This window comes from Dermacentor variabilis, chromosome 2, assembly GCF_050947875.1.
Source record: "Dermacentor variabilis isolate Ectoservices chromosome 2, ASM5094787v1, whole genome shotgun sequence".
NCBI lineage: Eukaryota > Metazoa > Arthropoda > Arachnida > Ixodida > Ixodidae > Dermacentor > Dermacentor variabilis.
In genome coordinates, this window is record NC_134569.1 from 26,385,057 (window position 1) to 26,399,678 (window position 14,622).

Genomic DNA, 14,622 nt, shown 5'->3' on the forward strand with positions numbered 1-14,622 from the left:
AAAAACGTGTACTATTACTTGAAAAGAAAAAGAAACAATGCATTTGTGTTGCCATGCGCGACAAACATAAATTGATGAAACTAACAAAGCACAATTCTACCATTAGAAGTAACACTAACTTTACTAAAAGAAGAAATGGTAACACCAGTAATACAAAAACCAACCGCAGTAGCAGAAGATAACATCGGTTATATCGATATCAATTAACAAGAATAAAACAATAATACATGAGGCATCAGAAACAAGAGTAACCTATGTTGTAGAACCAGAGTAACCTGTGTTGTCCATTAGTAATGAAGATCCTATATTAATGGATAAATTTAACGAATAAATTATTTCGTAGTTTAGAAATATTTCATGTAACATATTTACTGTGTGTTTGTCTAGTCATTATGTTTATTTAGTATAAATGAAAGATTATGTTTCAAAGGCTGCTGTTTATAGTCTGTACGAAAACGGCGTCTAAGCCACTCTCCCATGTTACGAGTATGGGTATCATGGCTGTTGCGCTGCAGAAATGCAGTAGTCTCAATGAAGTGTTTTAATGCAGAAGAGCAGATGTAAAATGAACGCATTCATAAAATGAATGTTAGCAATTTGACGGATAGGTTTCTTCCGTAAAAGCAGTATTCTATTTATATTAGCCTGAGTAGTAGCAAGCCAAACCAAACTACAGTAGCTTATTTGTGATTGAAATAGCTCGTGGTATATTCTAACTTTTTTTTTTGCGTTGGGAGAATTTCTCGGCAACGCGATAAAACTGCGTTGTTCAAGAAAGTTTCTTACACAAGGTATTGATGTGAGACTCCCAATTTAGATGAGATGAAAATGTCACACCAAGGATCTTAATTGTGTTCATCAACAATGTCGATTTTCTGTTCTGCGCACATAATAACTTGTTTAATGATTAATGTCTTGTGTTTAGCTGTGAAAGTCATTACCTTGGTTTTCGTGGGGATAATTTTATGTTTACTTGATAGTGACCATGATTTAATGTTATCTAATAATCGATTACATTTTTCTACCAACTCATCTGCATTTTCGCCAGACAGAAAGGCTGTGGCATCATCAGCATATATTATAAATTTCGCTGTCTTGTCGATGTTTACAATGTCATTTATAAAGGCTATAAAAAGAAGGGGGCATAATACGCTTCCATGTGGGACACCTCTACTAATCGGCAGTGAAGGTGAGCGATAGTTGCCCATACACACGCAATGTGATCTATCTGTTAAATATGGTTTAACTGAAGCCAGAGGAGTGCCCGGAACACCAAACATTTCCAGGTTATGCAATAGCATATTGTGGTCAAGTGAATCAAAAGCTTTAGTGAAATCCATGAACAAACCTAATGTATAGAGCATGTTGCCAATGTTTTATGAGATGGATTCTTTGAGCCTTAACAGAGCTAACTCCGTAGATCTTCCTTTCCGGAAACTAAACGGGGAATCAGTGATAATATCAGTTGTCTTGAAAAAAATTTGAGAACCGGAAATGCAACATTTTGTGAAAACCTTAAGCAAATACGGGCATTATCGATATTGGGTGGTAGCCTCCCAAATGTTTTTATCGCCACCTTTATACGGAACGGACAAGGAAGAATGCCTCATTTCACGTGAAAATTCTCTGGACTCCTCTGCTAAATTGAATATATAAACACCTAACGGGGCAACATAATCTAAAACAAATTTTATAAGTCGTATCTGTAGACTGTCTATATCTAGTGCACTACTGTTAGTAAGGCACCATAAATGTTCTATGAACTTCTGGTTCATCTGTGGGTTGCAGAAATATGCTTTCAGGATGTTGAATAATTAAATCATCTATGAGTGAGATATCATTAATTGGCACAATACTGGAAGTGAAATATTTATTGAAGCAATCAGAAAGAATTTCACTGGTCAATACGTGATGGTCTAGCGTAATTTCAACTGGTATGAGGTTTTTTTTGCTACATTCCAGAACACTGTTTACAGCTTTCCAAGTAGTATCTGGTTTTCTTGTACTGATACTAGAAAACAAGTTCTCGTAATGCGCTATATTTGCCTTTCGAAGGTCACTGTTTAGTTTATTTCTAAGTGCTTTATATTCCTTTAATAAATCTTCTGCTATAGACCACAAGAAAGCATGAAATAGCTTATTTTTCCTGTTTAGCATACGTCTAAGAGCAAATGTGACCCGTGGTTTTCTGATTTACTTTGACGGTTTAAACCTTATGAAAGAGAAATGAGACAGATAGATGTGTGTGAAAATTTCTACAAACTTTAGATACGCTTCATGAACGTCTCTTATTTTATAAACGAAAGACCAGTCATGCATTCTAATAGCATGCTTGAAAGCCTCCAATGCCTCATCAGACAAACGCTGAACTGTGATAGTCTCATGCTGACGTTTCGGCTACATTTGTGAAGAACTATATTGCATGAACACTGGACAGTGATCACTTATGACGGATGATATATATACTACCGCCGTTAGAAACAAGTGTGTCAGCACTTGTAATCAGTCGATCTAATAACGATGAACTGGATACTGTGATACGAGTCGGCGTTGGTATTACATTTGTAAAACCAGCTGTGTGAAGGCATGGAATAAAATCGCATGTCCTTGGAGTGTCTTCCAAAATGTTAGGGTTGAAATCGCCTCCGCATACAAGACGAACTTTATTTGAGCAAATATATTCCAAAAAGGCCTAAAAATTAAGAAGTTTCATGATGTTGCCAGTTGTAGGAAGGTATGTAACAGCCACAACTTCGACGTCACTTTTATGTGCTAAAAATTCAGTCATGAGTAATTAAAGAAAAATCAGAAACAAGTTCGTATGACCGGCAACCATCTACAGATACAAACACCAGCACCTCGTTGATTCTGACGATTAATAAATAATAAAAAATTAAATTAAAATGAAGAAAATAAATGAAATAATAAATAAGTAAATAAGTAAAATAAAGACCGTCAAGACAAAGCGTATGACAGCCATCATAGCACCAAGTCTCAGTTATCATGATTAGGTGGAACCTAAACAAGAACTGGTTTATTAAGCATATGATTTCATCTTTTTTTCCAACTGCGGAATGTGCACCTAAGTGCAAAACAGACTTCTGTAATTGAGTCTGTGCTGGAACATCACGTGGTAGAGCGAGGCTATGATAGTTAATTTTGACTGTTTTACTTTGGTAGCTGTGCAACGCTGAAAGTTTTTATTAGTCCATTTGTTCAAGGTCAACTTCACGAGCGATCTGTATAGCATCGGAAACATCAGATTTCCACGCGAATATTTTCCCAATGAAAGACTAAACAGATTCCCAATGCATCTCATGCTTGCGCTTCACCGCCATGCCAAGCAAACGCTTCAGCGTAGGGCAGAGATGCTCATTCATGTAGATCTGCGCATCGTTTGAGAGTCCAATATCATTGTTGCGGATGCGTATCCTTTTTGTTTTTTTAGTAGCAACAGATCTAGCTTTTGCCCTAGAATTAAACTGAACTATAATGTTGCTTCAACCAGGATTTCGGGTTGGAACGCGATGACATGCTTCTATGTCAGATTCTTGAACAGGCTTATTGAAACCCTATGCGATCGTTGAAACGACGTTCAGAATGTTCTCACTGTCTTCCTTTCGGACGCCTTGAATTTCAATATTAGAGTTTCTAGAATATTCTTCAGGGTGAACCTGCCGTTTCTCTAGATATTCTGTATGAGTCTCAAGTATCTGCCATGTCGCGTGAAGTTCTCTGTTACTTTTGGTTATTTCAGTATGTTTTGCCACTGCTGCTGCCAGTTGGCTTTTCACGTCTTCTATAGTTTTGTGAGCAAACTCAAGGACCTGGGCAACATTGCGTTCTTCAATTAGAAATTCGCGCATTTCATTTTTTGTGATTGTCGTACCAGTGTCTCGCGTGCAGAAATGGAAATTCCATATACTATGAAAGAACTGCATGCTGCTATGACTGCTTCCCGACATTCATCTTCAGCAGGGCCCGACGGCATCACTTATGCAGCTCCTGACCATCTTGAACCAGAGACCAGGCAAGAACTGCTGAAATACTACAACCACTAATGGCGTGACGGAATCGTTCCTCAGCAATGGAAGATTAGTAGGCTCATACAGCTACTGAAACAAGGAAAGTCGCTTTTCGACCAGACGTCATATTGCCCTATTGTCCTGGAAAACTGCGTAGAGAAAGCAATGGAAAAGATTATTCTTACACGCCTAGAATGGTATCTTGAACGCCACAATGTGCAACCTGACTCCATGACAGGCTTTCCGCGAGGCAGGTCATCAATAGACAATGTTACTGACCTCACAACGCTCATACAACAAAAATGCCTCAAGCGCATATGAGTGGCGCTGTTTGTTGATGTGAAAGAGGTGTACGATAATGTCACACATGAAGCGATTACTCGAGTTATTGGAGGCTGTTGGAATCAGTGGCCGAATATTTCAGTAGACCCGCGACTATTTGACCAGAAGGTCCTTCTTTGTGCTGGCCGAAGATTGCTCGACCGCCAAGTGTTACACATATGATGGCGTTACATATTGGGGGGTGTTGAGCCCTATTCTCTTGAACCAAAGAATCACTGGCCTTGCTGAAAGAATACCCAAGACAATTGAACTATCAATGTACGTTGATGACATTTTCCTTTGGTCTTCTGCGGTGATTCGTCTTCAAGTGCGCGCAAGAATTCAGGGGGCAGCCACTTTAACTTGTTCGCACCTCCGCAAACTAGGCCTTAGTATGTCCATCGAAAAATGCGTGTTTATCGCGCTTACGCACAAATCAATGACACAATACCCTGCTTTTCTCAATAGGCAGGCTATCACATACCAGAAGTCTCGCTGCTTCTTAGGTACGATTCTTGACAGGGAACTTTTATGGTGTCCCCTCTGCATATACCTGAACCGGAGACCAATTTCTATTGTGCATATAATGAATTTCCTGTGCGGGAAAACCTGGGGCACGTCGGTACGCTTCATGCTGCAGCTGTACAGTGCATTGTTTCTGGGCTTCTTATGGTACAGCTTGCCGGTTTTCGTGATCACATGTAAAACAAATATTCGTACCTTCGAAAGATTCAAGGTCAGGCTCTGCGGACACATATTGTACTACAAAGATGCGCATCGACTCATGCAACAATCATGATTGCTAGAGGCTACTTGGCTGCAACATATATACCGACTGACAACCTTAGAGCACACATTCGACATCTGTGTCGCACACCCGGCAACAATATTGCTGATTTGCCAGCACAAAGACGTTGTAGCGGCGCGACAATCATCTCTAACATAGTCGCAGATAGGTTCACGTGCATGTAGCGCGAGAATAGAACAAGCTAGTCTGCTCGTGAGCACATCTTCTTCTTCGACTGCTGGGTGGATCAGAAGTCCGGCATGTTGATGTAAAATTCCCACACAACCCATAACTCTGGGACATCTGCCGGACTGCGTGAAGCCACGTCACTTGCATTGGCAGAGTCCATACGCTGACACTGGCATGGCTGGACTCGGTCGTCCGGGTCACCAATTTGTGGTGACGTTGGACTCGGTCGTCCGGATCACCAATTTATGGGAGGTGGCGCGAATAGGCAGACCGTCGTAGCCACGGTTTAGTTAGGTCGGCCAGCCGTGGTGTAGGGGGATCTCGGGAGTGGCCGATACCGCGGCCCTCAGGTCGAGCGCGCTTGCTTGTTCTTTTGCCGTGCTACCTGCACGTCAGCCCTTCTTTTATTGCGAAAGCAATACTGCTCGCACTTTCGGCCCATCGGTGGTCGGGGCGCCTCCTTACACAGCTGCGTGTCACGTGACTGTGTGACGTCACACCAGACCGAGAGACGGGGCCCCAGCTCGCGGCATCGATGGTGGAGGCGAAGCCTTGCGCGCCGCTGCTGCGGCGCTACCGAGAAAGGGCGCTCGCTGGTGTGACGTCACGCTAGGAGGATAAATGGGGCTACAGCCCGGCTCCTCGCAGTGGTCGGCGCGCTGCCTTGCGCTATGTCGGATGATGTTTACAAGGCGAGGCTGGAATGATCTGCTGCGGCCAAGCGACGGCCAAGTCATAAGTGCACCAAGGATATCAATAGCAGAAACCAAGCAAAACAATGTATAGCCATAAGTTTAACAAAGGGCAACCATGTCCACACCATCAGCCAAACCAAGGCGCAGCCAAGGGTATTGCTTTCGCAATCTTCCAGGCTTAACCAAGCTAAGCTTTCAGCCAATTTTTCTTCGACTACTTTGGAAGCGATAGTCGCGCCCCTACAACCTCAAGCCACATTTTACAACCTTGTTGGGACACATGAAGACTGCCTTCCGTCGAGCTTTACACTAGTAGCAAGACCATTGTTACCCCCCCCAAGTAGGCCTCACGATGCCGGGAGTTACGAAGACCCGTTATTCAACAGTGGCTCTACGTCAACTGACACTGTCATTACTGAATGAGGATTATGAACAAAGAACGCACGTTTACACCGATGGATCTGTCTCAGGCACAGCTCCACAGGCGCTATTATCATTCCGGCCTTGCAAGTCACAATTACGTTCAAAGTGTCCCACCTTTGCGGCAACAGAACTTGCCACCCTACGTACAGTTCGTTCACTTCCCTACCTCTCCTTCCTTCTTCACCTCCCTCCTTCCTCCTCATTGCCACCCCCTCGTATCCTCGCTTCCTCTTGCCATTGTTCCCCTCTTGTAACCACATGAAAACTGCGGTCGCAGGTGACAGCCTATTTATTTTCTACGAGTTGCAGTCACATTGACTCGACCTAAACTGTTCCGCCATATGGCAATAAGTAAGTAAGGCTTTGATTACATGCAGAGGCAGCGAGCAGTGAATTCACAAATCTCGAATGCTTAGCACCACCGTGAACGGAGCTTTCTCCTCTCTCTAAGCGGCTCTCGCAGTTCTTTGCCTGTCGTCTGCCTCCCTAACTCCGCATCCGTCATAGCGCACGCTTGCCAACTGCGCACACAGAGCTCGGCTTTACGATAACTAGTGCCAATTTTCTACATTTGTAAAGCTGTGCAACATTAGTCAGCTATGTAGCACGTTGTAGAATCACATTTTAGAGTGCGCACCTGCTGTGTGGTATGGCGCAGGTTAATACAATGGAGATCACATTGAGCTGGCCCAGTTGGTACAACATACCAATTACTATAAATTCAGCAAAGAAAACGCCAGAAAATAGCTAGCGCTTCAAGGCGCGCGCGCAGACGGACTCCTTTTAGTTATTCCTTGCAGTTTCCGATGAACTGTTAGTTGTTAGTTCAGTGCTTGTCTTATGTACTTCTTTTCTCCGTGTTTCCGTCCCTTTTGCAGTGACATCATAATGAACCTGAACCGGCTCGCCTAATATTATAATGCATTGCAACACCAGAAGGCATAGCTTGTGCTAGCACAGTCTACTCTGTTCTTTGGTATCTGGACAGCCGACGCACAAAACTGACCTGAATTCCTTATTTCTTTACAATCTCGCACGGCTTTGGCCACATGCACGAGGCATGATAAGAAAAGAAGAATGAAAAATGAAAGAAAATCTTGCAAAAGAAGATTTACTACCTTTAACATGTAGGCGCAGGAAAAGCAGCAATTTGTACTGCCGCATTGTACACATGAAGTTTTAATAAAGCCAGTGGCAGCGCCGCCCCAGCAACCAATCGGACACAGCCAGTGCCCAAGATGTACAGTTCTCTGTGCGAACTCTGTTCTCCAGCGCTCGTCCTTTCCATCGTATTCACCTGGAACGCTGATATAGCCCAGAACGACAGAAAGCTGAGCTAGTTGGTAAGGATTCATTGTGCAAAATAGAAGTGAGGCAAGCAGACAGCACACAAGAGTAGAGAAGTAGTGTTGTCTACTTCTCAACTCTTGTGTCCTGTCTGCACGCCTCACTTCTATTTTGCATAATGATATAGCTCTTTGAAGTAGTAAAGGCAAGGCGCAGAAGACCAGGACTCAAGAAGAACACAAACGAAAGGACTGGCGCCGGTCCTGTCGTTTGTGTTATTCTTGAGACCTGGTCTTCTGCGCCTTGCCTTTACTACTTCAAGCATGAACCAACTAGCCCAAGTAAGAACTTTACTTGATATAGCTCCGCGTTCCCTCATCTACTCGCTGCCTTTCTACAAAGTTGAGCTCAAAGTATGACGGCTCTTACCGGGTTCTACGACAGACGTCCCAGGTAAACTACGTCACTGAGCCTCATCATCAACAGCCTGGTTACGCCCACTGCAGGGCAAAGGCCTCTCCCATACTTTTCCAACAACCCCGGTCATGTACTAATTGTGACCATGTTGTCCCTGCAAACGTCTTAATCTCATCCACCCACCTAACTTTCTGCCGCCCCCTGCTACGCTTTCCTTCCCTTGGAATCCAGTCCGTAACGCTTAATGACCATCGGTTATCTTCCCTCATCATTACATGTCCTGCACATGCCCCATTTCTTTTTCGTGATTTCAACTTAGATGTCATTAACTCGCGTTTGTTCCCTCACCAAATCTGCTCTTTTCTTATCCCTTAACGTTACACCTATCATTCTTCTTTCCATAGCTCGTTGCGTCGTCCTCAATTTAAGTAGAACCCTTTTCGTAAGCCTCCAAGTTTCTGCCCCGTAGTTGAGTACTGGTAAGACGCAGCTATTATACACTTTTCTCTTGAGGGATAATGGCAACCTGCTGTTCATGATCTGAGAATGCCTGCCAAACACACCCCAGCCCATTCTTATTCTTCTGATTATTTCCGTCTCATGATCCGGATCCGCCGTCACTACCTGCCCTAAGTAGATGTATTCCCTTACCACTTCCAGTGCCTCGCTACCTATCGTAAACTGCTTTTCTCTTCCGAGACTGTTAAACATTACTTTAGTTTTCTGCAGATTAATTTTTAGATCAACCCTTCTGCTTTGCCTCTCCAGGTCAGTGAGCATGCATTGCAGTTGGTCCCCTGAGTTACTAAGCAAGGCAATATCAGCGAATTGCAAGTTACTAAGGTATTCTCCATTAACTTTTATCCCCAATTCTTCCTAATCCAGGTCTCTCAATACCTCCTGTAAACACGCTGTGAATAGCATTGGAGAGATTGTATCTCCCTGCCTGACGCCTTTCTTTATTGGAATTTTCTTGCTTTCTTTATGGAGGACTACGGTGGCTGTGGAGCCGCTATATATATCTTTCAGTATTTTTACATACGGCTCGTCTACACCCTGATTCCGTAATGCGTCCATGACTGCTGAGGTTTCGACAGAATCAAACGCTTTCTCGTAATGAATAACAGCTATATATAAGGGTTCGTTATATTCCGCCCATTTCTCTATCACCTGATTGATAGTGTAAATATGGTCTATTGTTGAGTAGCCTTTACGGAATCCTGCCTGGTCCTTTGGTTGACAGAAGTCTAAGCTGCTCCTGATTCTATTTGCCATTACCTTAGTAAATACTTTGTAGGCAACTGAGAGTAAGCTGATCGGTCTATAACTTTTCAAGTCTTTGGCGTCCCCTTTCTTATGAATTAGCATTATGTTAGCGTTCTTCCAAGATTCCGGTACGCTCGAGGTCATCAGGCATTGCGTATACAGGGTGGCCTGTTTTTCTAGAACAATCTGCCCACCATTCTTCAACAAATCTGCTGTTACCTGATCCTCTCCAGCTGCCTTCCCCCTTTGCATAGCTCCCAAGGCTTTCTTTACTTCTTCCGGCGTTACCTACGGGATTTCGAATTCCTCTAGACTATTCTCTCTTCCATTATCATCGTGGGTGCCACTGGTAATGTATAAATCTCTATAGAATTCCTCAGCCACTTGAACGATCTCATTCATATCAGTAATGATATTGCCGGCTTTTTCTCTTAACGCATACATCTGATTCTTGCCAATTCCTAGTTTCTTCTTCACTGCTTTTAGGCTTCCTCCGTTCTTGAGAGCATGTTCAATTCTATCCATATTATACTTCCTTAGTCACTGAGCCTATTCAGCCATTTACGGAGCAACGGCGTCGTGGACGTGGAACTGTTCACGTTGACCGACTGAAGCCGCACTAGGCCCCAGCAGTGCTCCTTGTTCCATGGGTACCCAGGATGGCTTCTTTTTCACCGGAGAGTGATTGTAGTGAGAGATACGGGCGCCATTAGAAGGCGAAGCAGAAGACGGTGGTTGTTGTTGGTTGTCGCGCTCGCTCCGCTCGGCTGTTGCCTGTCTCTGTGCATTATTATAAAATGCCGAGCGCATGTAAACGCGTACTATCAAAATAAATAAATAAATAAAATGAACCGAGGCTATGATTTCCTATTCAACCTTGTTCACAGAGTCGTCCATTGCCGACAACTACGCGATGACCTATACATTTCGCAAAGTTGGCGGCGACGGTGTTGCTGCGGCAGGCGGGCTTAACGTGGCATGCTAAGCCGACAATTGTGCTGCATGAGTACCTCTTACGCTGTCATACCGGTTGCCTAATAAAATGCTCAACAAGGTGTCTCTGAGGAAGACAATCAATCTGCATTGTAGATACGTTCCTGTTTACTCTGAGCCCTTCAGCGAACACTACATCTTGAAAGCTCACGTGTGAAGGAGCCTCTTCGGCAATCTGTGAAGCAAGGTGTTTCTGTTTGCAGTGTTCCCCCTTCAGTCGTTTCGATACGTAAGTTGCAAAGCGAGGAAGCGGATCGTCTATATTTAAGAGCCGACCAGCTTCACCGAAAGTAACACTAGCGCTGTCGCTTGATATTGAATTGTGATTCTGCAACGTCCCCTATACACCCATTGTCTGCTCATCTTTACTTTTGCTACCTCCATGATATATCTTTCTGCTCCTGAGTAAGAGGGTGCAGGTCCGATTCCTGGATGCGGGGGGCGTCTTTTGATGGGGTTGGAATGCGCAAGCGGTCATGTACTTCCGTTTACTTTACACAAAAACGACAAAAAAGGCTAGGCGGCTATCAAACAAATACGGTGCATTTCAGTACGGCGCTTCTCGCACTTCGGTGACGTTAAACACTTTCAATAAATCAACTGCGACCATTCTAATCCATCATTCCCACTCGTCGTACTGCTCAGTGCACCGGCGCAGACATCTCCCTTTGCACCTTCGTCTTCCTCCGTCTACTTCCTTCAAGATCAGCTTGCCATTGTTCCGCGTTCCGTCGACCATACGAGGCTTGCGAAGAAAGAATAGTAGTTTTTTATGTTCCCCACTTTCACTGACACACTCCGACCCGCTCACCTCGCGGCCACGTTTCCGCCTACGTGATTCTCTTTCTTCGGCTGCAGGAGGTGCGACTTCCTGGTCGAGCCCGAGGTCTATCATTAGCGCCCGCCTACATTTCCAGTTCATCGCAGGCTGTACTGCACTGACCGTGAATGTTCCTTTATCCCGGGCGCCGTCCCCGTACGTTTATCTTGTCATCCGTCGCTGGCATTGTGACCTGCTTTTAATCATCCTGGACACTCTCGTTCGCAGCTCCTTGCTTCTCTCTGTAACTTTCTTTTGTTTTCTTAGATTTGCACTCTTTGATTCTTTCGTTCGTTCTCTCATCCTTAGTTTTTTTCCTTTCATCGTGTTTTCTGCCACCCTTATTCTTTTCTATTGTTCCTTCTTTACTGTTTTTCTGCTCTTCTTTATTGTTTCCATTTTATCGTTTTCTTTCTTTTTTTGTGTTCCTGCTGTTTTTCTGGCTGTGTTTGCTTCTTTCTACATCCATTTTAGCGCGCCGTACCAATCCTGCGCACACGCGAAGGTTCCTTGTATATTGTGTAGCAATGGTATTTGACAACATATTTACAGCACATATTTAGGGATTGGTGCTAATCACTGGACTTCAAGCTAATGGCTGATGAATATGGAGTGATTTTATTAAATTGGAAATTACAATGAGCCATGTAGAGTTTGTAACTAATAGTTAACTAGTGAATTTTGGTAATTACTCCATTTATTAGTGTCTTTCACAGAGATGCTGATGTATACTGCTACGAATGTCTAAAAGAAACATTTTATTTTTCTTTCTACTGCGTTGTCTTCAACACCAACTTATTATCTTACCTGAAACACACCGTTTAATGGCTCATGGAGGCGTGTAAATCAATAACAGCTTGTTTGTCACAATTGTTTGTCGCAGTTCTTTAGATGATATTCGCCGTTTTAGTGACTCATTTCTTCACCTCACAGTAATAAGCTGCTAAGGAGAAGCTTATTAATCAAAGTAAAGAGAACAGTTTAGGAACTCGCTGCCCTTTCTACTAGATGGTGATAGCTCACTGGCAAGTTATGTGTGAAAACAATAGAGGTTAATTGACGCACCCACATACACAAAAATATTCTTACTAAACGACAGTGCTGCGGTATCGCACTCGTGCACGTCTAGAAGCGGTGCCCTGATGAAAAACAAATAGGGTATTGCACTGAAACCAACGTAAATGCCGTAAAGTTGCCCTGTTTTCACGGTTTCTGAAGATGTGCGCAAGAAGAACTGTTTGGATAGTTATGTCATGGAAACAGTTGTTATGCCATCGTGTCACTTTAATGCCCCTTTGCTTTTACATCCCTTTTATCAGAAACTAGATGCATTAGCCTCGCTGTCGGCCTGGCTTGCTATTTCACCTGTTAAGGGAGAAAATGTTGTAAACCGCTATCACACAAACACACAAACGACACATACGTATCCACAGACACACAAATAAGCACTAAATCAATTAACAGGCTTCCATTAAGTCTATCATATCTGCGAAAATATGGAAGCACCTTCGCTGATCGCAGCATACAGGTGGTGCTTTTCCACAGGCCTAGAATTTCCAACTGCTCCGGGATCGAGCCGTGCTAAGGCATGCTTCCAATGTAGTGCGACCAAGAGCAAACTCAAAGCAACGTGCCAATCATAGCTCTCACCATAGTCCTCGATGCTCCAGGCCGAAGCCACCGCTGTGCACTGGAGCAGTGCCAGAGCCCAGGCGAGCGTGGCTGTGACGCGGTAACTCTGCTGCTTCATGGCGGCGCTGGCGCAGAAGTCGCACACATCATGGCCGGCGGCGGTGTATACTGACCACACGGTGCTTCTCCTACAGGGTCCAGAGATCGCCTGCGGGGACAAGAAAAAGCGGCCATGTAATTGACAGATTAGGCGGACACAAAGGAAGATGAATTTAGCAACATTGGCGCAATAAATAGAAATAAGCAAATGCCATTTCTCTAGAAAAGAGGATCGGTTACGTTAGTAAGAAAAGAAGGTCAACATAAATAACACATGACAAAGCTACATGTGAAGCTTAAATGCAGTTCCGTGTGGTGACGCAGTTACAATTCAATTATAGTAAACGAGATATGCCTTGTAACAATTTCCGAGCCTTCTATAGAAAGCATGCAGTCGAACACAAAAGATAAAATAGAAACGCGCCATGTATCGTAGGTTGTGAATTACAGAAAATTCGGGAAAGTATAGAGAATGCCCATGGCAGCGAGTGCTCACTGTGCCATTTCACTGCCTTGGTCAATATTCGCAACATTAATGGCCTGTATGCTGCTACAGCTCTGCAGAAAAGTAGTTCGACGGCGAAGCAATACTTGTCACGTGAAATTGACAGGCGTGGAAAATTCAAAAGCGAAGCAGATCTTCCTCGACACATACACACATAAATTCGTCGGTTTCCATGCACATGATGTTGTTTATACATGTAGCTTTCTCTAAACGTTATATTGCGCCACTTTCCAGCTCTGCTGTAGTCATGAAACAGAGAACGATTACCGTGCTCTTTTTTAAGTGGGCAGAATATTCCCCGGTGTTATGATGGACCTAACGTTTCCAAGAAGCCATCGACTACCACATCTGGCGTTGGAGGGATGCACAACATTCTCTTCACGACAGCAACATCGTCCTCCTGACCGTCATGAAGTGACCGCTTATCGGTGAAAGGGCCTTCGCCTCCTATTGTGCCACGTTGGAGACCGGTGCGCACGTTGAAGCACAACGAGCGGCGCACAGAAGACATGACCACCACGAGCAGCGCAGTGGAGACCTGTGAGGGGCGACATTGGTGGTGAACGATTCGGCGTTTGTAACTGGCCAGTGGATTCCCACAACGAGGCAAAGAGGGGTTATTTAAGGCCGTCCTGGCCCTGTGTTAGAACAGAACCGCTCGAGATTTTGATAAGAGCCACAACTATGCACTAATGAAGTGAATACAACCCTTTTTACTTTTTTTCATCATGATGATGCCCAGCTTCGTCGTCGTTTCCTGATTCTTGCGGTGAAGACCCACCTCACCCGGTTGAGATTGTATTACCGGCAAGAAATGCACAAACAAGCCAGGAATTCCTGATTGTACTAGTACCTCTTCACTATACACAGTATACGTAGTATAGGCAGTATACTCAGACCATGATCAATTAATAAACTACATCAAAAGGCGAACATAGCTTCATTAAAGGGAGAGAGCAAGATGAGTACGCAGGGCAGCAATGGTGGCTAACCAAGCGCAGGCAGTTCTGGTCGGTCATCGTGGAAGCAAGAAGCGGTAATGGTATAAAAATACAAAGAAAATATATCAGCATAAATGACGTGAAGCGCGTACACAAATCAGTGGTAGCCAGCAGCTTTCTCAAAGTATATTGTGTAGGCCCATAGCCCTCAAGAACGTGAGC

General features: G+C 44.0%; 1 protein-coding gene across 1 annotated transcript in view; it reads right to left on the bottom strand.

Annotated features, from left to right (window-relative positions):
- The window catches only part of LOC142571532 (kin of IRRE-like protein 3), a 231,932-nt gene that overhangs the window by 72,695 nt on the left and 144,615 nt on the right, over positions 1-14,622 (bottom strand). The window contains exon 3 of the mRNA XM_075679963.1: positions 12,874-13,063. Within this exon, the coding sequence (XP_075536078.1) occupies positions 12,874-13,063 (190 nt within the window). The remainder of the gene's footprint in view (positions 1-12,873; positions 13,064-14,622) is intronic.